A 26,351-nucleotide genomic window follows, 5' to 3' on the forward strand; every position below is an offset into this window, starting at 1 on the left:
AGTCCAGAACTAATACTAAGATTTCAACTGGCTTTTGCATTTTAGTTTCTCACACTATGCCCAACAATAACAGAAATCACAAGGTTCTGTGTGCTGGTTATCAACACTCAAGTATGTGAAACTGTATAGAGCATTTTCTGATAACTTGTTATAAGTCTTAGTCTGGGTAGTATCATTGCCAAGTTTTAAGTTTGCTGTTTGGTTTTTGAAAGAGTCTGAGAATTTCAGTTAAACATACTATACTTATGTCGGTCCTCTGTGCAACTGGGTGAAGTAGAGGCGGGAAACAGAGGGAGGGTATGGTTTTGTAGGCTTCAAAACTTCACATGCTATGTACAGTATACATATACACCATAGATAATTACAATCTCACCATGAGGAAGTGAAAAAACTCGGTGAGGCTTCATTTACTATTATATGTACATTTTACAAGCTAATGATAGTTTCTTTTCATATTGCTTTCAAAAAGAAAATACATTAGATCAATTCGAATGTAGTTTAACTTAAAGGCTTCATCAGACCATATGTGCAGACACTTGAGATGATGACAGAGTTAAGCTTCCTAGGGTCCTAGAGTCAAAGAAACTCTGCTGACCCCCACTGCTAAGCAGGTGCACTCCTTCCACAGGGGGCAACATCTGCCGATCGGTCATGGTTCCACTCGGTGAGGACCCCAAGAAACTTCCTTGGGAAGAAACAATTTTTTCAGGACTGGCAGCCAGCTTGGGGGATGTGGAGAAGTTATATCCATACAAGGCACAGGGACTGTGTAACCTGAAAGTGTTATAGGAACCCTGATGGGTCTGGTTAGCAGCAAAGGCATTGCTGGAGGGTGAAGGCATGATGTACTGGAGCTGTGGGGACATCCCAGAAATCTGCATGGACAGGCTGGTCTGTGGGCAGCTAAAGGTGTCCCCATCGGCACTGCCCATGGTCATGTTCACCGAGGCACTGCTGCTCACACCCACGTAGGAGGGAGTCCTGGGCGGGGCGAAGGTCTCGCTGGTCTGGTTGGTGAGCCTGTTGTAGGTCTCGGCTAAGGACGTGCTGTATCGGTTGAGGGTGAGGCCGGACCGGGCACAGGCGGAATAGTCAGCCGGGGCCAGGCTACACAGCTGGCTGGTGTTGGGCCCCAGGTGGAAGGCAGGAGAGGAGCAAGGGGAGCCAGACAGAAGATGAGGGTGGGCGGCAGCAACGCCATTCCCAGAACCTTGGAGTAAGGTGGAAGAACTTGTATTTCCTACAAAAGAAGGTGAAATGTAAAGAGCAATGACTCCACAGCCATTTTTCCCTTTCAATTTTATAAACAGGAGCTAGATAGTGCTTGCTATATGGGGTGCTACAAAGATGAAAAGGAGATGCTTTCAACTCCCAAAGAATTATAATTTAATTGATTTCAGATGAAATATTTTAAACACAGATTCTCTCAATATTTTTGAGGCAAATTATCTCACCAGGGAATGATTTATTTTTTAATGCAGAAATATTAGAACACTACCACACAGAATTTTCATGTTAGCTTTCTCAAAGTTTTCTCATTTTACTATAGTATTATAAATACTGACTTTCTCAGCAACTTTGTAAAATATAAATGTCATCTTACTCTGTATCTTGTTCCAAAAGTATAACCATTGCCTCTCACCTTTTCTTTGAGCAGAGCTTGCTCTGGGTCACTATATTTTCTTGCAGGAAAAAGAGGGAATTCAAAGGAAAAAACTGAACAGGTCAAAAGCACATCATGCCTCAAACTTGTCTTCAGCTGGCCACTGAAAGCTCGTGTGCATCGATGACTGTACTACACAGGGAGTGGCTACTGCAATAAGCAATAGTCTAGAACTTCATATTTTTCATTTCCAACCAAAACCAGGTTGGTGAATCACATGCTAACACAAGAGCAGATGTCCAGCAAACAAACAGTCCAGTGAAACAGAGGGTGGTTAACCCTGTGCCCAATCAATAATGGTAATGGTGGCTGACTCCTCTCTGGATGCTGGCAGATTGGTGTTTGCAAACTTGACAGAACTTAGGGGGAGAGGAGAATTCCAATGGGCTGGACAGGTTGTAAAACCTTCACTGCGCCAGAGACAGGGTTTTATATAGCTTCTCAAAATAATCTAAAAGCCCAATCCAACCAATGATAATTATCTAAAACACAGCATGCTAAATTCTCACTGGGGAGCTGGGCAGGATCAGACATAAACAGACTAGGTGTGGGAGTGAACTGGGAGTCCCTCCTACACCAGGCAGAGAAGGACGTGTCATGGATGCATCATTCCTTCCTGTGCAGCTCCCTCTGAGGAAACACCAGCCCTGGGCTGGGGAGAAATACTCAGAGGTAAGCCTGGGGAAGTCTGCCCAAGTGTGCCTGACTTTCTCATTATAAATACAACAGAACTTTATCTAGAAGCAATTCTGGTGAAAAATGAAAGAAGCTGGCAAGAAAAGGTGAAATAGAAACAGTGATGCACTTTCTTATGAAGTGCCACTTGCACCAGAGCACCATAGTCCACCTCTAATTTTAATAAGAGATATAAGTGATGTAAAGGTCATGAAATATATAAACAGCCTAACACATCGAAGACTTAACCTAAGACCACAACAGCCATTTTTCCTGGTCCATCGCCACACCATGCAGAAAGAGACAGATCCTGTAAAAGGAGGATGCTGGTGATGAAGCTGCCACTGTAGGTGTAAATATGACTTGTGCATTTTTCAGGGCCTGAGCTTCTAGACAGGAACTGGCTGTTTATATGACTGGGAGACTGTGATTTACCTTGCTTGGGAATTCCAGGAATATCTTCAAAGGTGAGGGTCCGTAGTGAAGGTCTCCAAAATGCATATGACTCCACAAGGGCTTCCAAACCCATTCTAAACAGAAGGGTCAGGATAGGGGTGGACAAAAGAAGCTACATTAGAAGCACTGAAGCTTTCCTCAGTAATAAGCAGCTCAGAAAACACTGGTGGTATTGACAGTTCCCCCCACATTGGCAGGTTAGAAGCTTGGCACAGGCAGAAAGAAATGTTGCAGAGATGGACTATCATTCCATCACTAGGGGCACAAGAGGATGGAAACCACCCAACAAGTCCTGTTAATGTTAGAAAACTAAGTAAACCTCAAAGGATGCAAAGCTGTCCCCTTGGGCTGAGAAGGTGAGGTGAAGAGCGGCCATCCTAGCTGATGTGACTCCAAGGCTCTGCTGTGATCTGGAACCCACCCTCTCTACCTGTTACATTACTTTGCCCTCTGGTGAGGAAGCCTCTGCCCCAAAGGCATTCCCTGTAAAGCCACCATTTCTCTAAGAGGCACTTCTGCCCATCATAAGTTGCCTTGGCAGCCAGCTTAGAAGAGAACTCATCCAAAGAAAACTGCTTTCTCTCTCAGAGGCTCAGTCTCCCCACATCCAGGGCAGCCAGGTGTGCTCTCCCTCCAGCAACAGGGGGTCTGAGGGACAGCACTGGTCTCAGCCCACTGTGCAGGAAGATCTCAGGAAGCTGGTCTCACAGGGATGTAAAGTATAGGTAGCTAGCATTAGCATCAAACATTGTTTTAAAATCTCTACATACACTTAATGGATGGATACTTAAAAGACAGGAGCAATTAGTTATGGACTATTTACATAATATATGCATATTTTAAAACAAGGGCAACTACTCTTTATACATACATACATGTATTTATCTCCCACCATAAGTGATTTAGAGTATTTTCCTCCTTATATCAGACAACTTAATCCTCTAGGTTCTGGAAATGAGATCCTTCATTCAACCAGCCCATTCTCAAGACCTTACCACTATTCCCTCAACCACTTCAGACCTTAACAAGTTGTTAATCTAGATAACCTTGTGCTTTTCTACAGCTCCGCTATAGAAAACAACTGTGACCTGAGTGTGGTACCTGCACAGCCTTGCACACATAAACCATGCTCTTCCAAGAGCCATCACCAGCACCATACAGGTGCTAGTACAGGGCTGCTAGATGGGAGAGCAGGGCACAGAGCAGACCTGCACACACTTTACCTGGGCTGCACTCACAGTAACAGCAGACTCCAGCTCCAGATGTAATTAGTTTGTCAAAGAGAGAGAACTGTTTAGTAGTAAGGGCACAGGATTGACAGAACTGAGTTGTGATTGCAAACACTAAAACTCACTATGTGACCTTAAGTGATCGTTCTAATCTCACTGGACTTCAGTTTCCCACAAAGTGAGGATTAGAATACAAATGCTATGATCCTGTCCTAGCTCTAAAGTTGTTTGCTACTAAGTGATTTTTCCCAAACCAGACATCATATCTGTGGCTGACCACAAGCCAAATCCAAGTTCACTCTACCGAGTAATGTCTTATGGACATTAAAGTATTAAATTGGGGGGAGTTCGGCAGCCTGCATGTAGCATGCATGTCATTTAATATTCAACTAACTAAAGCTAGGTGCTGTTTTGGCAATTACCCTATATTTAGCTTGTACTAATACTGTACTAAATTTGTATAACTTTCTAGAAACAAGCTTTTCTAAATGCTAAAGAATGTCAGGACACAGTTTTATAAAAAACTGCTTTTTCACTACCACATAAATGAGTTTTGTAATTATAGTTTTAAATATTAAAGACACCAACGTGGTCATGAAGTGATCTTCAAGGAAATTTACTGAGAGGTAATTAATGAGCAGCCACTGGACTTAGACCTTATTAACTGTAGCGATGAGCATTGCGGCATTACTTGCGTTGGCAGGGCAAATACAAACCATAGACTCAATTCTTGGGGAGGAGTTACTGATCACCCCAAACATAGACCCCTAAGCTTTAAAGAGAGGTTCTGAAGGTGGCATATCTACAAGTAATCTAATTTGGAGCTATTGATTTTTTTTCGAAGCTGCTGTTTCACACTGCAAGTTCCAGAAAGGATTTCAGATATTTTGCAGGAAACAGTTATAAAATATTTATTAGCTGAATCTGGACTTTTCTTAAAAAGCCTTCATTTTCTCCAGTAATGGAGACTTTTCCCGTCTAGTTAAAAAAAGATAAAAGGCACCTCCTGCAGGAGTGTAGCCAAGGCGATAATTTATACAAGATGCCTTTGAACAATTTCCACATTTTATCACCACCCTAATTTATGCTATCAAATGGCCAAGTTTATTTAGTAAAATGGTTATGCTTTTCCTGAAGTATTTAAAGAGAAGAAATTTTTGTACCTTCCTGAGTAAAAAATTTTATAGGGTCAAACCTAAGGCCTAACTGAAGAATGAAACTATTCTCAGCACATAAATTCTCTTTCACGTAGCAAATGTCTTGCAGGAGAGCTTTTAAGGGCTGAAGCTACTGATTCCTATAAAATAGGCTGTACAACCATAAATAGCTAGGAAGGGATAATTTTTAATTAAAGCAAATTGTTTTATAAAGTTTAAAAATCACAAGTCCATGTTTATTTCTTGTCCTGATTAATTTGTTTATTTCATGTATGAGGAAAACTAATATAATTTGCACTAAAAAGCAACAACAGCACAACAGAACTAGTGGTATTTAAGAAATCTATTGAACATTTTCTCATGGGCTTTCCTCTCTACTAATATATAAAAAATATCACTTCTCCCTCAAGTGCTCAGCACCATTGTAACCTCAAAGTTTTAAATATAACTCAGATTACTTTTTTAAGGAAAATAATCCATAAGTTAGAAAGCTTTAAAGCTGATCAAATTCTCTGTTCTCCAGATAAGTGTCTTTTGCATTTATCAATGGAAAAATGTTAAAATCAGATCTTTTTAAATGGGGAATATTGGTTTATAGATATTTAACATTCCAGAATGAGAACTGAAGTGTTTATGTACAAGGAGAAGAAGAAAATTTTACTGAAAAGTGAAACTATTCATTTCACTAACAAGAAAGCTATGTACAAGGCTCAACATGATCTTCCTGTACTAAGCTATTGTTTAAACATTTGAAGCAAAATAAACATTTTAAGTTTTAGTAAAATTTAAGAAATGTTAAAACATAATTCATTATTTTCTATGTATCCATTAAAAATTCTGAAAATTTTAGAGGCAGGGAAGAAACAATAGTAAGAACCATAGATGCCATGCCTATACACTCCTGAAACAGCCAAAGAACAGGGAAATATTCATCATAAACCTAGCATTTTGACCTCACCAAACAATAGGCTTAGTGGTTGACTTTCCCCAAAGCCACTGATTTTATTCACTGACCAGATAAACACAGAACAAACAAACAAACAAAAACAAGCAAACAGATGCCTTTGCACTTGCTGACTTTTCTAGAAATCTTCCTGAAAAGTTGTCATATGCATCCTATCATTTCATTTCTAATTGCAGGTTTATTCACTATTATTATCTACCCAAATATGCCTTTAATATATTTTTAAATGTATTGCTTCAAAAATGAACCAACAGTGTGATCCCCTAGTGTCAACAGCAGTGAGGGCTTTCTGGAGCTGTCCAGCGGGGGAGCCTGGACATAGCTCTTGGCTGTGTACTCTCCAAGCCTCAGGGCTGCCCTCCCGAAGCTTTGGTGAATTTTAATAAATGTAGTCTCTGCTTAAAAAGTAATAATAATGAACCGAAATATATGCAAGACTCATAACTGGATAAATACTATTCTGCTACAACAAAAACCACAAGAAGATTCCACCAAAGTGTCAAAGGAGAAAAGGAGTATTCCTGAAGGGTCCCCTTCAGTCACCTCACCAGGAACCACCTCAGTGACTGAATTATTCCACTTGCAGAAACTCCTCTGAGAAGCAAAGTTAACCAGGAGCTAATGTAACATGACAAAAGTCAAGCAAAATTTTCCTCCACATTGAAACAGACATTTAAAAGTAGAATATGTAGTTTCAATACAGCAAACATCTTAGAGTAGGAACACATGCAAATCTTCCTACACAGTGAAGAATTTCAGAGGGAAGCCCTGTTAATAGTCTTGCTGATCTACCTACACCAAGTTAAAGGCTACCCTTGAAGTAGTATTTTAGTTGCCTCTTAGTCCTCACATTGCATAGTGTTTAAATGACGCTATTGCATAGAAAGATGATATCAAGTCTTGATTGTATTCTGGGAAAGGTCTCTGTCTATACCTACCTTGCCTAATTAATCAGTTGAAAAACTAAAAATCTGGACTACTACCTGATTGTCTTCTTTCTATAATTTTAAATTAAACTGTCCCTAACACAAGATAATAGGGAATTTTGACTTCATGTAGACACTACCTATCAATACCAAGTTTTCGAAGAGTATTAGAATAATTTCTGGAGTAAAGTAATAAAAATTTCTCAAATACTTTTTAAAAAACAAAGTGTTTTTAAAAAACATTTAAGTCAGAGCCATAACCTGAAGAGGCACCTGGGGAACGTTAGTGTGTTATTACTCTCTACTACTATCAACAGTTATTTAGAAAATGTTGCACTGAACTGTATTGGAATAAAATTGTATCAATAAATTCAAAAACTCCTGGCACACAGACTAGAGTGATCTGCTTTTTGATAAAAGTAATAGAGTGGATTTCATTATTGTAGCTCTCCCACTTAGTACAAACACCATAAAACATGACACAGAAAAAATAAATAAGTGTGCAACTGTCAGCAGAGCCAAGACAAATTTGGAAACTAAAGAAACATCAGCTCTCTTGGCAATGGGCAGTCGTCTCATATTCAAGTTGGAAATCTGAGGGAACCAAGAGACCCCGCCATATTCCAAAACCAGAATCAAAAGATAGCTGTGGCATCACTAAGCAAATTCTAAACCAAGGGCAGATGCAGAGAGGATACTGACTTTGGATATTGAAGCCCCTGGGCCTGTAGGGACAGGTTTTCTTGAGGCCCCTTCAGAGGTAGCATGTGCTGTATACCCTGAGAACTTCCATTTTCACCCCAGCATCACACATCAAAGTCTACCTTAAGAATGGGCAGGCCTGACTGGTGTGGCTCTGTGGATTGAATGCTGGCCTGTGAACCAAAGGGTCTCTGGTTCAATTCCCAGTCAGGGCATATGCCTAGGTTGCACGTCAGGTCCCCAGTTTGGGGCACATGAGAGAGGCAACCACACATTGATGTTTCTCTCCCTCTCTTTCTCCCTCCCTTCCCCTCTCTCTAAAAATAAATAAATAAAATCTTTTTTTAAAAAAAATGGGCAGGGCACAACACTACACCCAAAAATAAGGTTAACCAAAGTCCAAGAGTATTAATGAATTTAAATCCTCAGAAATGATTTCAAAACCATGTCAATATATTTAACTGTTTACTTTGTAATGGAAAATGCACAATAAAAACAAATATATTTATCACAGCCAAGTGTTCTTCACTAAGACTTACCTGTTACGCCCAGAATCTCGGAAGCCTTTGGCAAATGGATTCCTATCTATCTTCAAGCGAGTAATCTGCAAAGTAGAAAAAAATCACATCAGAACTTATTATAAATGCCAAGTAAGGTTATTAAAAATGGAAACAATGAAAGAACTACAAATAATTCCAAAATTCAGCATCAGAGGAGTCTGTTGTGTTCCTCCTTCATTTCCCAAGTATATTATTATCTTAGCAGCAAAGCTAGAAAAAAATTTTAGAAATCACTTAGATGTTTATCTGCTATGAAAAAGACATTCCCCCACCCCAATTCAAGCTCTATAAATAAAGTTTGTTTTTCTAATCTCCTACATATCCTTCTCTTCTTCAGTTAGGTAATATACACTCCTTTAACTTTCCTGCCTTTGTATTTTCTTCTTTCTCCTTGAACCATATTTATGACTCTCATCTAAAAGTTTTACTTGTTCCTCTTTCATCTGTGGAGTCGTGACCTCACCAGAGTACTACAGTGAAGTCTAACCAGAACTAACCACTATTTGAAGGTTCTAATGGGATTAAATCTTATACATGCAGTAGAAATAAATGATGTTTTAACTTTATAGTTCTAACTTGTCGACTTATAACCAGCTTTTTGCCTACTAAGATCCCAAGATTTGGAGGAAAATTTTTTACAGATAGCCTAATCATCTCTATTGAAAACATTTTTTAGTTATATCATCTTGAAATTAACACTAATAAAGAGCATCCCATCCATTTCTTTCCAGATCTCCTCTTTATCCAGAGGAATTTGCAACCTATTTTCTAAGGAGTACATCATGCCTGGTTTTGTATGTTCCTTGGTTTAGTGGAATCCACAAAGTTAATAAACATACTTCTGATTGTATCATTTTGGCTGAGGACAAACACTGTTAGATAACACTAAGGCACAGAAAGGCATCTTCAGAAAGTCATCTTCAATGCCCCTCTATTATCCTGTATGTGCTCTCAGCCATGTAACACCTGAGATACATGAGTTCCGTGTGATAGGGTTTTAATACTACATTATAAATGATATAATGTAAGGGTTTGCTTATTAATTACCGTGCATGCCACTCTCTCATTGAAAGAATTATTTATAATTTATTATAGTTCAATTCTGTTAATTAGAAATGTTTTTAAAACATTGGATAATTTAAATATTCATTTAAAATAGTATTTTTTTAAAAGTACAGATTTATATAATGGGGTAAGTAGAGATATAGCACAATTACTATTATCATTAATTTATTACTGATATCACATCTATTGAGTATATACCATTTATACTGTACTAAGAATTTTACGTATATTATTGTGTTTAATTTTCATAGCAACTTATATGTAGTTATTATCTCAAGCTTATGTTTTCTTTTAAACTGAGGCTTAAGTTTCCTATGATCATAAGGTTTCTTGGTGGTAGAACTGGGCTGGGACCCCAGGCTTTGGAGCCCATGATATTAACCACCAGGCTAGGCTGCTTACCAATTTTCCATAAGTTCTTCAAAACAGTAGCTGGGAAATTTAAAACCGAACATGATTGCATCTTATCATTATCAATTTCTCTTCTAATTTTTCTACCCTCTTTATCGATTTCTCAACATTTGTTAATCAGTGTTAGTGACCAACATGTACCAAAAGCTCACTGTATCTCATTTACTATATCACAGAGGCTGGGAGAAAAAAATATATTTAACACAGTTAATTTTTGTGTGATCAAGAAAGAGAGAAAAAGAGACAGAGACAGAGAAAGATGAATTGGGTTGTTTAAAAGGTACTTAAATGACTCTGCTCTTTTCTCCTCATGCATTATATTTTTCCTTTAAGAATTTTTATTTTCTGCACCTAATATATTTTAAGAATATCTTCTTAATTATCTCCAGCTCTTCTAAAGGTTAATTTCCTGTTGATTCCTAAAAGCCTGTATAAAAGGTGACAATGTGAGTGTGAGAGTACAGGACAGCTTTGGTCATAGGACTGATATCTCTAAATGTATGAGAGCGGATGAGTCTCTCAAACTTAAAAGGGAGGTCAGGATCCACGTCTCCTAAGAAGCTTTAAAATTTTTAACTGAGATGTATATAAATTTAAAGAGAAATAGAGACCTAAAATAATTCTGCTGACAACTGAAAATTTTTTAAATGTGCCAAAGACCACATCACCCTCAACTACATCCCCATTTCTTATGAAAACTGGCCAGAATTCCATGGATTAAATAATTGGCTTGACTCAATTCTCCACCTACTTGACACAGCCTTAAAATATACACAAGAAATATTTTATTTCTCAAATTATTTACAATTTTAGGAAAGGATTACTCCACAATTGCTGATTTCTCAGACTATAAGCATATATATCACCCTCTATCACAATTAAAGTACCGTATTATTTTGCTCCATAAGATGCACTTTTTTTCCCCCAAAAAGTGGGGGGAAATGTCTGTGCATCTTATGAAGCAAATATCGTGTCACAAACCATGATGTGTATTACCTGACCTGGGGTTCCCAGAAAACTAGAAGAGTACTTGAACCTTAAAGTCTCTCCTCATTTGTTAATGACAGTGATGATGGTTCTTAATACCACTGTTGACTGCTGTTCACTTTACATGGCTGAAATATTATTCTGTTATATTCTATTAAATATTTTAGTACACCATTTGGCTCAGAATTTTTTTTTTCTTGTATTCCTCCTCTAACCCTAGGTACATCTTATAGTGTGAAAAATATGGTATATCTTGAAAGAAACAGCTCTTTTTGTATCTATCCTCAAACGACTATAAAGGACAAATGCCTCTAAAATATTTCTCATAATACATAGATTATAGTTTTAAAATAAAGTGAGCTACCGAATCCAACACTCTATGATATTGTACAATTCATTTTTTTCATATTCCACATGTCTATTTCCTAGGCAATACACACACTCTCTAATTTTACTATGATATCATGTCTCAATATTTGAAAATGGAAAATAAACCTACACTGTTGGTCATGAGACAGATTCTTGTCTAAAAAAAATTCTCACTAGAGTAGCCTTACTTAGGGAATCCAGGATAAAGAATTTTTACTGCTACATATACTGGATATCATATATGACAAATGCTTTGTGACAATTCATAATGTTTAGATATAGTAAAAAGGATAAATAGCTTTCTATTTATATTTGAAATGAATAGATATAATATACCAATAGAAAGATACCAATTCTGAGAACAATACCTGCTGGTTCTGATAGGCTGTGACAGTCGTGAAGACAGTTTCTGGAAAGGAGAATGCTTTCACTCCCTCCCCAGATGGCACAGGCTTGATAGGAGAAAGATCATCTCCACAGTCTTTACGGATGACATGGACACGCGGTTGGTATTTGTGCATGGAATGAAGAATAATCTATGGCAAGGAAAGAAAAGCCAGATTTACCAGGAATGTTTGCCCAATCTCACCACAATGATTAAATATTTAATATGTAAAATATATCCCAGTTAGAAAAATGTCCAAGGATGCAGAAATGCTCATTTAATTAAGTATATCAAAATTGGAGAAGGAGAGCTGGGAAGTTATTTGTACAATGTGCATAACAATACAAAAGAAAAAATCACTATTTTGGTGAAACCCTGTGTACAACCATGTGAATTTAACATCAAATTCATAAGTATTTTACTTATAATGAGCTAAATGGAATGTTGAGTCCAAACCAATAAAACTAAAAGTGAGTTTGAAATGATTATTTAAATTCCACCACATCCATCCCCTAAAACAATAACTATTTGCACACCAAGATTTTCATAAGACAACAGTCTTCCTCTGTTAATGACTGCAACATGTACATTTAGGGGCAGAGGGAATTTTAAGGGTACCCCAGGGTCTGCCTTATGTGCAGCTCACGAAGTCTCTGGCTTGTCTGAAAAGCCCATTGTCCATGTCACCATCATAGCAAAGCTTCCAAAACCCAGACAGACCCCAGGGGATGGAAAAGTTGGTACTCTCAGACTCTGCTGAATGAATCTGATAAGATGCTTCAACTACATTCTACCTTCTACCTACTCGTGAGAATTCATCCTAAGGAAATATTCAAAATCCAGAAAAGCATGCCATTATAAAGATGTGCAGTGAACCAATTATTAGAGTAGAAAAACTATAAAGCAGATTGGTTAGGTTAATGAAAGACAACACAACTGGATATGGTATTATTCAGTCTTTAATAATGTTGTTTAGGACAATTTTAACCACATAATAAATGCTTCTTTTTCAATCTGACATGATGAAAAAGGACCCAAGTTGTTTATAAACTTACAACAACTATATAAAAATAGACAATAAGAGGGACCAATACAATGATATTAACAGTGGTCAACTCTAGATGATGGGATTATGAGTGAATTTTTTTCTTCTTTTTATGTTTTATGCTTTCAAGGTTGAGGAGGTGGAGTAAAGAAACAGCCTCACTCAATGTTTGCTGCTGAGACTTCATATTCTGATGTTCATTAATGAGTTTAGTTAACAAACCTCTATCTTTTCTGTCCTCTACAATTTGAATTCAGGTTTTGAAGTGTTAGGAGTTTGGAGAGGAAATGCTTAAACAAAAGTCTTGAAAACACACAGTGGTTGACCTGCCTCATGCTTTTCAGAATTCAGGGAGTTCAATGAGCCAAATTCAGAATTTTTGGTCAGCCCACACACAAAATCCCTCCACCCAGAGAGTGTATTTCTACCACAAGAGAATGTCTTTACACTTTGGTAGTAATGAGCACGGTGGTAAGGTCTTTGTTTTGTTTTGTATTTTTACCCTAAACTATCCTTTCTATCAGTGGAGGGGATGACTGGATAGCAGACACGTTTGAGGGAGAGGCAGCATAAGTAGGAGGAAAGGAGGAGAGGTCATGGCAGCCCATCATCACCTTGGGACACACATGAATCTGCAAGCTCTGGAAAAGTCTCTTTTCAAGTCTAAAAAAGGACAGAATTTCAATAACCCATTAGTGGCTCACAAAATTAATTTTAAGGGTTGATACTAGAAATTTTTTAAATAAATTAAATTATAAAATAAAATAGAAAATAGAGTGTGCTACTTGTAGAGTAAGGATAAGTATTATTTTGCAAAACATTATTTTTGCACTAGGTCATAACATAAAATGTGTCTCTGGCTGTGAGTCAGGTAAAAAGTCTGAAAAACACAGAAGCAAGATTTATTTCTAATGATCAACTTCCAGAGCAGAAGAAAAACTGGAGAAAGCTGCTTCACATTAAACAAATAATAAATGCATAGCTAATTTCAGAGGACTAGAATGAACTGACTTGAAATGAAGGCAACAAAAAATGATTTGAGTTCGTTTACCAATCAATGAAAAGGAGGTTCTTGTTTTATGAAGCCTTTGTTTTCTCAAGCAGATTTCTCCACATAGCTATGCCTATGTTTGCACATTAAAGCACAACTGCCGATAATAACCTGAAGATTAATGAAGCAAAATAATTTTTAATATTATCTATAGGACTTTAAAATAGCCTTGGAAATTTTTAGGGAATGCTAAACAAGCCTAGGTTCTTCTTTATAACACAGCATTATTTGTTTTCTAAGGAACTATCGAACTTGTAATGATGAGTGGTCAATAATATTTTGCTTACTTAATATAAGAAGTAGAGCAAACAAGGAGACCACAAGGAGACCACAATGATACTACTCATCACCAAAAGTCAAATAATTATGTTTGGTCTGCATGTTCCATGCTCTCTGTTCTGTCTAGATGGAGGATTTCTCTTCTTTTTGGTGCTACCTAATAGTACAGGTATCACATGGGCCTATGTCCATAATACAGAATGCAGCTTTGCAGATTAATACAAATTTTTTTTTTTTTTTTTTTTTTTTTTTAGCATTTAAGACACTAGGCTTGACTCAAAAGAAGCAGGATATTACTTATTTTTGATCTGATGGGACTAAAGTGCCTGTAGTTTGACAGATATGCCAGCTGTACCTTATAAAACAGCTCAATAGGGAAATGCTACCTGCTGACTCCCAGAATTTTCTAGATGACCTAAATGCCAGCGTTGGGATAAGTGGAGCAAAGCACCAAGGAAGAGCAGATAACAAAAACCTGACTCCCTGTATTTTTGGTGATACCAAGTACTGACTCACTTTAAATGGTAGGGATCATGCAGTACACCAAGTTGCAAGCTCCATAGCAAGGTGACCTGGGTTTTGTTTCAGGCATGATGCTGTATATAAAGCACTCCTTACAAATACATACTTTCAAGTTCATCACCTTATCTGATTCACATGAAATTCTCTGGTTCCAACAAAACCCATGAGAAAACTAAGCCTCAGAGAGTCAAAGTGACTTGTCCATGAACATGAATGTGTTGGACCTCTAAACTGTTGCAAGTTTTTTTTCCATCAAGGGGATCTTAGTAATCTTCCCTGTAGTATTTTGCTTCACCACCACCTTCTCAAGCAGAAATGAGAATAGGGTGAGGACAAACTTAGAGCTTGGGTGCCTCTATATCATTGAATCCTCAGCAGCTAGGAAAACAGACTCTGGCTGTGGTTGCCTGGGTGTGCTTCCTTCCAAAGCACTGTGGGTACAAGTCTTGCTGATATTTCAGGTGCACCTGTTAACTGTCTTCTCATTTTTCAGGAAAATGATCATCTAAATGTTTCCCTCCAGATAGAAAATTCCAAATGAATAGGGAAACATACACACAATGAGAAGGAAATACCCCACCCAAGCACACTAACAATCTGCACATGGATAGCCCAAGGACCTGTCTTGTTTTGCATACCGTCCAACATGAAGCTGGCTATAGATTCCTTAAACAGCTTGTAGGGATTATAATGTCTTCAAACATTCAAAGATTAGCTGTGGAGCAGTGGGACATTGCCACTCTAGATTCTCACCAATATTCCTCTCTGAACAATCCCTGGTATTTGGAAAGATGAAAAGTCACTTTGGGGGAAACCACAATGACACATAACCTCAGCTCTCATGCAGTCCTAGGTCCATTCACAGCCTTGTGAGAATTTGATTCCTGTAATCACTCTGGATTTAATAAAATTTCAGGTCTACATGGAGGTCTCAAGTCTCTGTGCTGAACACTTGTACATCTTTAGCAGAGTAAAACTGGGAACTGGGAGTACAAAAAAAAGAAAGCAATTTAGGAAGCAAGTTAGAAAATCACTTCTCATTTGAATCTACAGCTTGATTAGTTAGAGATTAGTATCACTTTCTTTACAACTCAGGGAGGGGGGACCTCAACCATATGAGGGCAGAGGGGTAAGTCCCTGAGGGGTCTGTATGAGAAAAGGAACTACTGAGTTTAAGAGTCCCACCATAATGGTACTACTGTCATCCTAGACCTGAATCACATCAACAATAGAATAAGAAACAAATTCCTACGCTCTAACCTAAACTCATTTGGAGTCATCAAATGAGTAAATAAACATAACAGACACTCTTCACAAAGCCTCCACAACCTCTTCTGGCTGGAATAATGTGGCATCTGTACTTCTCTGAGCTGACAGCATCATTATCTGGGTGCCTATCTTCTCTCCCCTGCTAGGCTTGAAGATCACCAAAGGCAGAAACTACAGCTTTTATCTTATACTACATTTTACAAAGTCTTCAAAAAGATGTTTTTTAAACAGATAACAGAAAAGAACATTTTCCCTCCTACATTCTCCTCTAGTATCAAATGATACATACATTTTTACCATTTGCAAAGGCAATTTCCTTGCTTCCAAAATGCACAGACATATATCTTTCTCACCCTATTTCCCACACACATTAATTACCTCCCTTAAAGTATTACATTCTACCACAACCTTACAAGAAAATTTTCACTGGTGGATGACACACTTGTCCGGATCTTGCCTATTTTCTGGTTTTGGTTTTTGTTTTCCTAATAGTGATATATAATAATTACTTACTTATAAACAATCGAGTTTCAATTTGTAATCTCTGTGCTTTAAAGAAATGCTGTGTGATAATTAATTGTATGCGTCAACCTGGCTAGGCCATGGTACCAATGTATTTGGTCAAACACCAGCCTGAATGCTGCCATGAAGGTAATTTTTTAGATAAACTTACCATGTAAATTAGTAGACTTTGAGTAAAGCAGATTACCTTCCATATGGTGGGTGGGCCTTATCTAATCAGCTGAAAGCCATTAAGAGAAAAAGATTGAGGTCTCCTGAGAAAAAGGTAATTATGCCTCCAGACTGCCTTCAGACCTGAGCTACAACATCTATTTTTTTCTGGCTCACCAGCCTGCCAACCTTTCCTGCAGATTTTGAACTTACCACCCCCCAAAACTGCATGAGCCAATTCCTTAAAATAAATCTCTCTATGTTTATACACATCCTATTGGTTCTGTTTCTCTAGAGAATACATTTTTAAATAAAGTCTGATGAAATTGCAAAGTTAAAATCATACAAATAAATTGATAAATCTATATTTAGTAAATATATATAAAGCCAGTAATCTTATCTGAAAGAATTAGAATTATAAAATGACTATATTAATTTAAATTAGTGAAGGGAATTTATACCTTAACTATGAAAGTATATCATTTTTAGACTAAATTATCTCTTTAAAAGATATATTCTCAAACTGTTGAACTCAGTAAAATGGGATATATAAGCTTTTTAAAACAAGTAACACTGGCATTTATTTTTAAATTTTCTATTCCAAGAATATAAAAGATCTCCAAATGGACATACTGGCAACATATCACAGTCAGCCCCCTCAATGAGATAGAAGTAAGTAGTGTTGTTTCACTGAAGTGAGGTGAAAAATGATTGGTACAACTTGATTGTGTGAATAATGAAGTAATGAACTCAAATGTAGGGCATGAAGTTTAATTCAGGAATAAAACCTACTATTCCAGCTTTCCAATTCTGTTTTAAACCATAAAAGGGAACAAATAAACAAAAGCACTGGCAAAGTGAGACACATGCATCGGAAAATCTAGATACTGCCTTTCTACCACAATGAAATTTGTACTTTAATGTTTTCATTAAGGTCAATTGCTTAAGTTTTTGTCTAGCAACTTGCAAATCATATCCTGTCATCACAGTATTACTAGTTTATAACAGTTTGCATTTTTTTTTAAAAAGGTTTGCTCATAAATATACTAGTTTTGTCACCCCTTTGAGAAAAGAACTAGTTGGTATTCATTTTATGTATCATGTGCTAGTCAAAAGGCATTTTAATCCTGCATCAATCAAAACCCTCTCAAATAAGAGAAATCTAGCCTTGAACGGATATCAGCATGTATCCAGGTTATTTATTTATTAAAATAATAATGTAGAAATATTGCCTATGAACAACAATGCATAAAAATTAATAAGGTGTTAAAATGACCATATTATTGGAATGGCTGACTGGCTCACATATCATATTTCAGCAGTTTTAAGACTAAACAAATTATTATTTTAACATTTTGACACAATAGATGTTGTTACAAAACAATTAGGTGTTGCAGATGGAACATTATTGAGAAGCAATAAGCCTCAACTAGGATAAAACTGGATTCAGGTAGGACACAATAAATCATTATTCCAGTTAAATCAACTGTATTCATATGCAGAGTATTATAATTAGCACCTCCCAGGACTTCAAACAAATGTTTTGGTTAAATAGTCTGCCTGGGGTTCTTTCTTCCCAACACAAATGCAGTTAATCTATTAAATGCTTCATAGGATACCCTGGCCACAAGCATAGTCTCTGATGAAATTATCACCTTGATTTTGCACAGCTTATAATACACATGCTGATCAACCAGGTGAGAAATATTATTGATTTTAGAAAAGCTCATTTCCTCCAGTCTGGCACAGTATGGATATGGGTGCACCATCCAATGGCAGTGAATTATGGATGCCAGCTACTCACATGGCCTTGATCATCTAGTTCATTGTTGGTGAGCTTCAACTTGTCGAAGCTGATCACTTGTCTCATCCAGGTCTCTCCTGAGGCAGGCGAGTCTGGATGAATATACACCCGGGGTGGCACAGGGGAGTCAGCGTTTCCTGCCACCATCCATTTAGAGCTGTGGTAAACATACCTAAAAGACAATGACAAGGCTCAGTATGTGGACTATTATTTTCTTGGGATTTCCACCTCAGTCGAATCAGACAAAGTTTTAAGTCTAAAATACAATAATTTGCTCTTTACATCCAATGCATATAAAATAAAATTTTGACAACTTTTAAAAAACTCTCTGAGGCAGCAGTGGCCTACTGACCACTCCAAGTGGTGTGTTAAGGGTTTAGTGAAAATATGCATACTATCACCTCCATAAATACAATGATCCTAATTCTCATGAATCACACTCATTCACATTAGACATTCTGTCTGTATTCTGATATTTTCTATTTTTCATCTGGAGAGTCAATTGACATGAGTATTAAGTTGTCAAGCTCACCTTTAAGTAAATCTCAAAAATACATGAAAGTTATATCTAAGAGTGTCCCACTTCCTTTATCACTTCCCATTTTAGGCTTCTGTACAGGATGAAGGGATAGATGGCAGAAAGGCAGGGGGAAATTGTTAGAAGTTTCAGTAACTTTTATTTTCATAGCAAGAAAGTTTTATTTATTATCATTTAGAGTTGCTTTTTCTAATCCTACTGCACTATAAATTAAGGATAAAGTATTCAGCTTAATTTTTAAAGTCTGTATAAACATAAAATGTAGAATTTTATCTCCTGTATTTCTTCTTCTTCACTGTTGTAAAACAAAATCTGTAAATAGTTTTGAAATACCACTAATTAAAATATACATCAAACTTTGAAAACTATGTATATCTAATTAATATTACTTTCCTAATTAAAAGAAAAAACATCCTATTCTATTTGTTTATATGTATCAAAAATATTGACTCTAAAAATAATATATTTAAATCGCAATGCTTCAAGTAATAAAATCATAATATTTAATCCTACACTCAGATAATTTTAGTGGTAACTTAAAATACACTAATTCAAAAAATAGAAACTAGTATGTCAATGACTGACTTAGACAAGGACAGAAAATGAAATTACTGTGTTTATATAGGTGTTTTTATTCCATTTGTGTTTTAAGATATGACATAAAATGTAAAGCAAAAACTTACAAATAGTCTCAGAGAATTCTACCTGTGTAGTATGCAGATTTATTTTTAAAACAACACAAAACATTTTCATAACATCTCTGGTGAGACCCTCGATTTCAACTATGGTCACATATTTCACTCTATTTTGAGCTCAATATTCCTTCTATCTTTTAACTGATTTACTTGGAAAAAATACATAGTCACAAAATTAAGAACAATTTTTTAAAAAATCCCCTTATTTACTATAGTGTAATTTCAATAAATAAGTACGTAAGTGCATTGGCTTTTGTAAATATTAATTTTCCATTCTAAAAAGTCACAATCATTTTTAACTTGACCAAATACCACTCTCTGATAGCAGACAATAATCAAATACAAATCTTGGAAATGCAAATTTAAAAAACTGCACTATGGACAAAGAGTTATTACCAAAATTGAGTAATATGCTCTATCAATTGAAAAAGTATGCATATTGAGCAGTTCAAAAATCTACACCCACTAAGAGAATAAATGTTACATGCTACATTTTCTTTGTGAAACATTCTAAATACAAATGCTAAAAACAAATGTCTTGGGAAGCAATATAACTGAAAGCAAATTTATGTTTTATAACTTGATCATTTAAAAATATGGCATCTTAATATTAATACTTGAAATTGTTTTTGCTTTGTGTGAAAATAATAATGATCAGGTAAAACACCATCCAATTTATATGGAAGAGATCTGGAGAAAGAAATATGAGATAAACTTAGAAGAGAAAGGAATAATTTCTAAGCTCATTAAGAACTACATTATCTTCCTCAGCACAAACCCCTAATTAGAATGTGGATTTTAAACCAAGTATATTTAAAAAATAAACTTCAATGCCTTCTAGCTTCTGTCATGCAGCAGATAATTTTAGTAAAACTCCCTGAGTTATTTAAATAAAACAAGTAATATAACTTATACATAAAACACAAATAATAAAACTGTCCTTTTTTATTACCCATTTTTTAGTATTCCACATGTGCCTGTACTAATTAAATCAGTATACTTTGACACCATAAACCTTCTTCCAAAAAGCAACTCCCTAAATTTTAAAAAGTGATAAAAACCAAATCTGATTTCATTTAAAAACTTATCAAATACTCTAGGTGTTTATTTAAAAAAAAAAACAAACAAACAAAGAAAACCAAAATTTAGAGCAGCATTTTCTGGTTTTCCACTCAAAGTCTCCTTTTTTAAATGTTAGCATTTTTAACTCCTGAGAAAAATAAAAAGCATCATCATTAAAAAATATTGATTTGGTTACTTGCAGAAGAAAAAAAGCAAAGATTATGAAGAATGTACATCTTTTCCAACTTGATGTTTACATAAGTATTTTCTCTTTCAAAATCCAAATACTAGAGATTATTAACTACCAAGCAAAAACAACACTAAGATAATTAATTCATTGCCAGTTTAAAGATGTCTTAATCTCATAAAGAATTATGAGATTCTATTTTTCTAAATTGTAAAATATCTTTAATCATTTTCTCAAGTAAAGAGAAAAAGCCTGCAAACAGGTACCATTTTGACTGTAACCAGATAAAGAGAATTTATTTAATAATAAAAATCACAAAGAAAATAAAACATTTCATTAAATATTATGTACATTTCCTCTCAAAATTCTAATCAAAATGTAAATAGATATTCACTTGACTTAGCAACACTAAACTGGCCCCTATTAAAAGTCCTAGGAACTTAAAGAGATTTCTGTATCTATGAAAAGAAAAAAAAAGTTTCCACATTTACTGAAAGAAAAGGCATCCTCTGGGCTACTGGATCTGAAGGGTACTGGATTATGAATTTCAGAATTCTACAGCCTTTTGGAAACAAACATCTTAGTTACAGACCAAACAGGCATAGAAAGTGAAATCCTAGTGTTTTCTTATCCCCTTGTACCCATCCAATCACTGTACCTGTATCTTTTGTTATCCACTGGCACAATATCCATGGCAATATAGTATTGCTGGTGAGGATCTAATCCTGAGATCTTCACTCTCATTGCTGGAAACATGCGCCTATGTACAAGGGAGGGCAGGAGAAAGGGTTTGGCTTTTGTTTTTGTTTGTGATTACACATGGTGAATGAATAAGCAAAGAAACCTTTGAATCCGTATTTTTCATATAAACAAATTTATAGCATTCACTTTGGTAATATAATTCAAAGAATCAGAATATGGGACATAGCAAAACTGAGGCTTTTAAATGTAACTGGTTGTACTCTATACTTGCGTTCTATGTTTACCGAAATGTCAGTATAGTTAAAAGCAAAAGAATTTTGTACACTGAAGGAGTAAAGGCACTAAAGTAAGCACTTTTTAAAAAATCAATAAGCATATTTATTTTGATAATACAAATAATAAAATGTTCCAAATGGTAGAAATAGAAAATTTGAATTTCTAAAAGTGATAAAATATATTATAATGTGAAATTTTAAAAGGGTTATAAAAAACCACAAGGAGCCAATGTGCCATGCTATAACCAAACAATATGTTCTTTATTGAGACAGGACTTCCTGTCTGCAGCATGGTAAAGGTGAAGTGCAAAAGTTGCTCTAAATTTGAAAGGTATAGTAAAACTTCTTTATTGAAAGCAGAAACTAAACACAATGTATATTTACCAAATCATTCCTTCCCCCACCATAACTTGAAAATACTTTCTTATTTAACTGCACTTACTCGAAACATTGGGAGTTAAAACATGAAAATCCGAGATTCTCTTGGCTTCCCACAGATGCATATCATAGGAGATGCTAACTAAATGCACCTATCTTTTTAAAAGGGCACAGTAGCAAGGAATACAACAGCAAATTATTGTATATAAAAAACAAATAGGGCAGTTCTTTCTTTTTAAAAAATCTTTCATCTAATGATTTATGTCTAGGACCCTTCCAGTTAATCTAATTTTTGCTAATTTGCCTTATAACACAAATTTTAGTAGTGTTATTTATCAATTTTTTTTCTGTGACAATAATGCTATTAAAGACCACTTGCACAAAAAGAAAGTCCATTATTCTTAACTAGGCATGAGAACAGTTTAATACGCTGGCCGTTTTAGTGTTATTTCAGTGCACCTGTAAGATAAAGAGTAAAGCTCTTTAACTACATCTTTAATAAGACAACTGCTGCTTTGTGTTGTTGAAGACTGAATTTGGATCATTAATAATAGCTATGTGAAAATGTAGAAGGTAGCATATGGATTCAATAAAATATGTTTTTGTAATTTCTAATAAGTTTGGATACTTTTATGCTATCCAGGTTTTTGCCATGTGTACTCCCTAAAAGAGTTGTGTATGCTTTTTGCATTCCTTTTAAAGAAGATATTATTCATAGATTTCAGTGCACTAAATGACTGAAAACTTTAAAATGCAAATATTTTTCAAATTAATGTTATCTGGCCAAAAAGTCCATTTATTTTACTGAGGGATAAGCAAATTTCACTTTCAAAAAATGGATATAACTGCTTATAAATTTTTTTTTTAGAATTCTTCATCAAATTTACACTAACATGTTGGATTCCATTTAGAAAAAAATGTTAACTACATAAGTGTGGATCTACAGTGTTTTTTTTTTAAATCCTGGTAACTATTTTTGCAGGGATTAAGCATGTATTACGGGGGATTCCAGTAATTTTTCATCCTAGTCGAATATTAAAATAGCACAACACACCACGTTCTCACATTTCAAAGAAATCTTTTGGTAAAGAACCCATATCTCAGTTTCAATCTGAAAAAGCAAACTGTAGTTTGCTAAAGAGTAAACTTTTTTTTTTTTTTTTTTATGGAAGGGGTTGGGGGGCGGGCCGTAATGTGTTTCATAGTACCAGAAGCGAGAACTGGAGTCTAAATAAATGCCTGGACAAATGTAAATATGAACATGAATCTGTAGCTACCCTGCAGGCAGAGTATCAATCGAAACAACTGCCAAAGTGGCGGTGACAGTGACCTTCTCCTGAGCATCAATCCAACAAGAGGGCGGCCGGGCTGTGCCCCTCACCAACAACACTACGGGGTAGGTAGGCAAAACCAGTCTCTAAAGTGAACCACTACCCAGGGCCTTGCCTTGTCTACACGGAAATGCTAACCAGAGACACCGCCCTCCCTTTCTAACCCACCCAAGGGGTGCAGTGTGTCCAAGGCTGGGGGCCATTCGCGGCAGCTCACCCTTTACCTGCCCGCCTTGGTGATGATCATCTCCGTGCCGATCTCGTGAAAGCGCTTCCAGAGCTCAGCTCCCTGAAGATCCACCCGCGGGGACTGCGGTGAGGGCAGCGGGGTCCCGGGCCTGGCCAGTGCTGGCACTGGGGAGCCCTTCCGGGAGCCTCCCGGGGACGCCAGTGGGGAAGCGCCCTGCAGGAAGCCATCCTCACAGCCTTCTGGGCAGCAAAGAGTAGAGAGGGGTAACCAGTGAGGGCCCCAAAGGGGAATCTTGATGGGGAAACAGGCCTCGGGAGGGAGGCTGGGGATAGATAGGTAAAGGACCAGGAGAAAAGGGGAAACTTTACTGTCCTGGTGTCCTTCTAACAAACAGGTCTACCGTTGAATACCCGCGCTGCTCGCCAAAGAGGCGCTCGACGCTCAAGTGGGGCCCCCTTGGCCCCCAAGTCCCCAGTCCACCCCGCCTCCGTGAGGCCAAGGCCCAAAAATAAGTTTTGCGCGGTCACCGGGATCTGGGATACTTGCGCAATGGAGCCTGAGTTGGGTTCCCGAGTTCAGATTCCCAGTGCAGACCCCGACACACCCCGCGCCCAGGGCGAACGCAGCAAAAACGCCTAGTGCTGGGCGCCTCAGGTTAAGCACCAGAGCCTCCCTTCTCAATACGGGTCTGAGGCGCCTGGCTTTAGGGTGGGCCGGAGGTATCCTGTAGAAAATGTTTCAGACTCCGTCCCGGCTAAACTCCCAGGTCGCCCTGAGCGTCTTAGCCAAACAGCTAAGGAGCGAGAAAAGCTCGAAAGGCAAGCCCACGGTCATTGTCGGCCTTGGCAGCGGGAATCAAGCAGGGAAGGGAAGGGAATGGTTCAGCTACCCCTCGGGAAACCACGTTTGCAAATACGCCGCCCTCTTCCTGGTTTGCCCAGATGGCTTAGGGCATTCGTTCCGGTTTAGGGGGGTGGTTATGCCGTCTCTCTCTCCACCTCCATGCTTTTAAAAGGTAGGAAAGAAAAAAAGAGCACCCAAAGGCTGAAACCCCAAGTGAAGCATATGCGAAAAGCATGGTTCTGCACCGCGGAGTGCCTCAAACAGCAGCCGCAGAGGGCGCGGGTCACCGAGCGGGCGGCGGCAGCAGCCTGATGTGTGAGGCTGGAAGCAGCGTTTTAACCGTCAGGAGGATGACACGAGTTGCAGGGCCAGAGCGACCAGGGCGGCGGCGAGCTTTGCGCCCAGACACTCAAGGCTAATGTGCTAGTAGCTGAGTCGCCGCGCGAGCGCAGGAACAGCTCACTCGCGCACGCCCACAACTCGCCGAAGTTCAGGTTCTCCGCGGCAGTGCGGGCCGATGGGACCAGGGAGGGTACGCGCCGCGAAGAAGTTTGGTGGCAAGTGGCCGACTCACCCGCGGCTCCACGGGAGCCGCAGCTCAGCTCCAGGTCCGCGCAGCTCCGGGCTGGCCCGGATGCCGACCCAGCCGGCGGCGGGAGCGGAGCGCCTTCGTCTCCTTCTGAAGAGCCCTTTTCGCCGCCGCGGCTGCAGCCTCCGTCATCTACGGCCCCGACTGCCTCTTCCGCGCCCAGCTTCCTCCGCTTCTTCTGAAGCTGTTGCTGCTTCTCGGCGCCGATCAGCGCCTCCACAGAGAAAGCGTGCGCCTTAAGGCTTAACATGCTGCACGGCGAGCCCCTCCGCTTCTCGGCCATCCCCGCCGCCAGGCGCCCGCCCGCCCCTCGCTCATATACACTCACGCAGGCACAGGCTCACACTCGCTCTCCTTCCCCCACCAAAATCTGAACGACTCTAGGGGCCTCCCTCAGGCCGAAATCTGCCCCCTTCCCCGCCGCGGGCAAAAACAAATTTGGCGTTTCCTCTTTCTCGCTGGTGTTGGGATCCAAGGAACCAACAGCGCGACCGCCAAGTTTCCTTTCCTGGGTCTCTCGCGCGCGCTCTCTCACTGATGCACTTCTTCGCTCCCACCCCTTCCACCTCTTCCTGCTGTTCCAAGATCTGCCTCGACTGATGCGCCAAAGAGGACTAACATGGGTAAAAAACACTCTGCGGACACAAATTAGGGATTGTAATTGAAATTTGTTGCCTTGATCTGTCAGCACGTCCAGTCCGGAGAGCGGTGGGAAGAACTTGCTCATTAGTGTCAATAAAGCGGCGGGGGTGGAGTGCAGGGCCCTGTCAATCACCGAGAAGCCCAGCCAATCAGGAGGTACCGACTCCGCGCAGTCCGCGCCCACTTCCTTACAAGGTTGCAAAAAACCTAGAGTGAAAAGCGCCGCCGTCTGGCTTGGACGTGCCAACCCCAGGAGCTGAACCGGGTCTGTCTTGCTTCCAGCCCAGTCCAGCCCCAGTCCCCGGCTTTCCTCACCAGGACCGCTCAGGCGCGTTTGGCTTTAAACCGGAATGATCAAGTTAAACTATGAACAATATTTTCTTTAAAAAAAAAAAAAACCCTTAAACTCCCTTATCAGTTAATATTGTTACAACTCAGGACTTTTCGAGGAGTAGGGAGAATTCACATCCACCAGGCCCATCTTTTCTCATTTAAATATTCCAGCGCCAACTCATTGCCTGGCGAGACACTAGGCTTCCTTATGTTTTGTTTGCTTGTTTGTTTATGTTTTACTCGGTAGATTTTCTTGGGGAGGGAGTGGGAATTAAGATATATTTAAATCTACTATATTTAGAACAAAATAAGCTCACTTCATCATATGAGCCCATTCTTGGTGACTACTTTTCTTACAATAGTTAAAAACGTAGGTCGTGGGATTTAAATTGTGT

General features: G+C 38.2%; 1 protein-coding gene across 1 annotated transcript; it reads right to left on the reverse strand.

Annotated features, from left to right (window-relative positions):
* Positions 1 to 468: 468 nt before the first annotated feature.
* TBX18 (T-box transcription factor 18) lies at positions 469 to 25,264 on the reverse strand. Its single transcript, XM_090280816.1, has 8 exons — positions 24,733 to 25,264; positions 23,584 to 23,788; positions 21,332 to 21,433; positions 18,192 to 18,363; positions 11,533 to 11,700; positions 8,312 to 8,376; positions 2,774 to 2,868; positions 469 to 1,240 (listed from the first exon to the last, which is right to left on the reverse strand). Exons 1-8 carry the CDS (start codon positions 25,262 to 25,264, stop codon positions 516 to 518), a joined length of 2,064 nt encoding a protein of 687 aa, XP_090136942.1. The 3' UTR covers positions 469 to 515.
* Positions 25,265 to 26,351: the final 1,087 nt, after the last annotated feature.

Source organism: Furipterus horrens, unplaced genomic scaffold (assembly GCF_987537825.1).
Source record: "Furipterus horrens unplaced genomic scaffold, mFurHor1.1.pri manual_scaffold_6, whole genome shotgun sequence".
NCBI classification, from domain to species: Eukaryota; Metazoa; Chordata; class Mammalia; order Chiroptera; family Furipteridae; genus Furipterus; species Furipterus horrens.

What these genes read in the sequence shown, in the direction of transcription:
- TBX18 (XM_090280816.1), bottom strand. Translation starts at nt 25,264, where the DNA reads ATGGCCGAGAAGCGGAGGGGCTCGCCGTGCAGCATGTTAAGCCTTAAG. An exon ending in ATCATCACCAAGGCGGGCAG is followed by an intron (nt 21,434 to 23,583) that starts GTAAAGGGTGAG and finishes CCTTGTACATAG; the next exon opens with GCGCATGTTTCCAGCAATGA. An exon ending in AACTAGATGATCAAGGCCAT is followed by an intron (nt 11,701 to 18,191) that starts GTGAGTAGCTGG and finishes TCCTTGCCATAG; the next exon opens with ATTATTCTTCATTCCATGCA.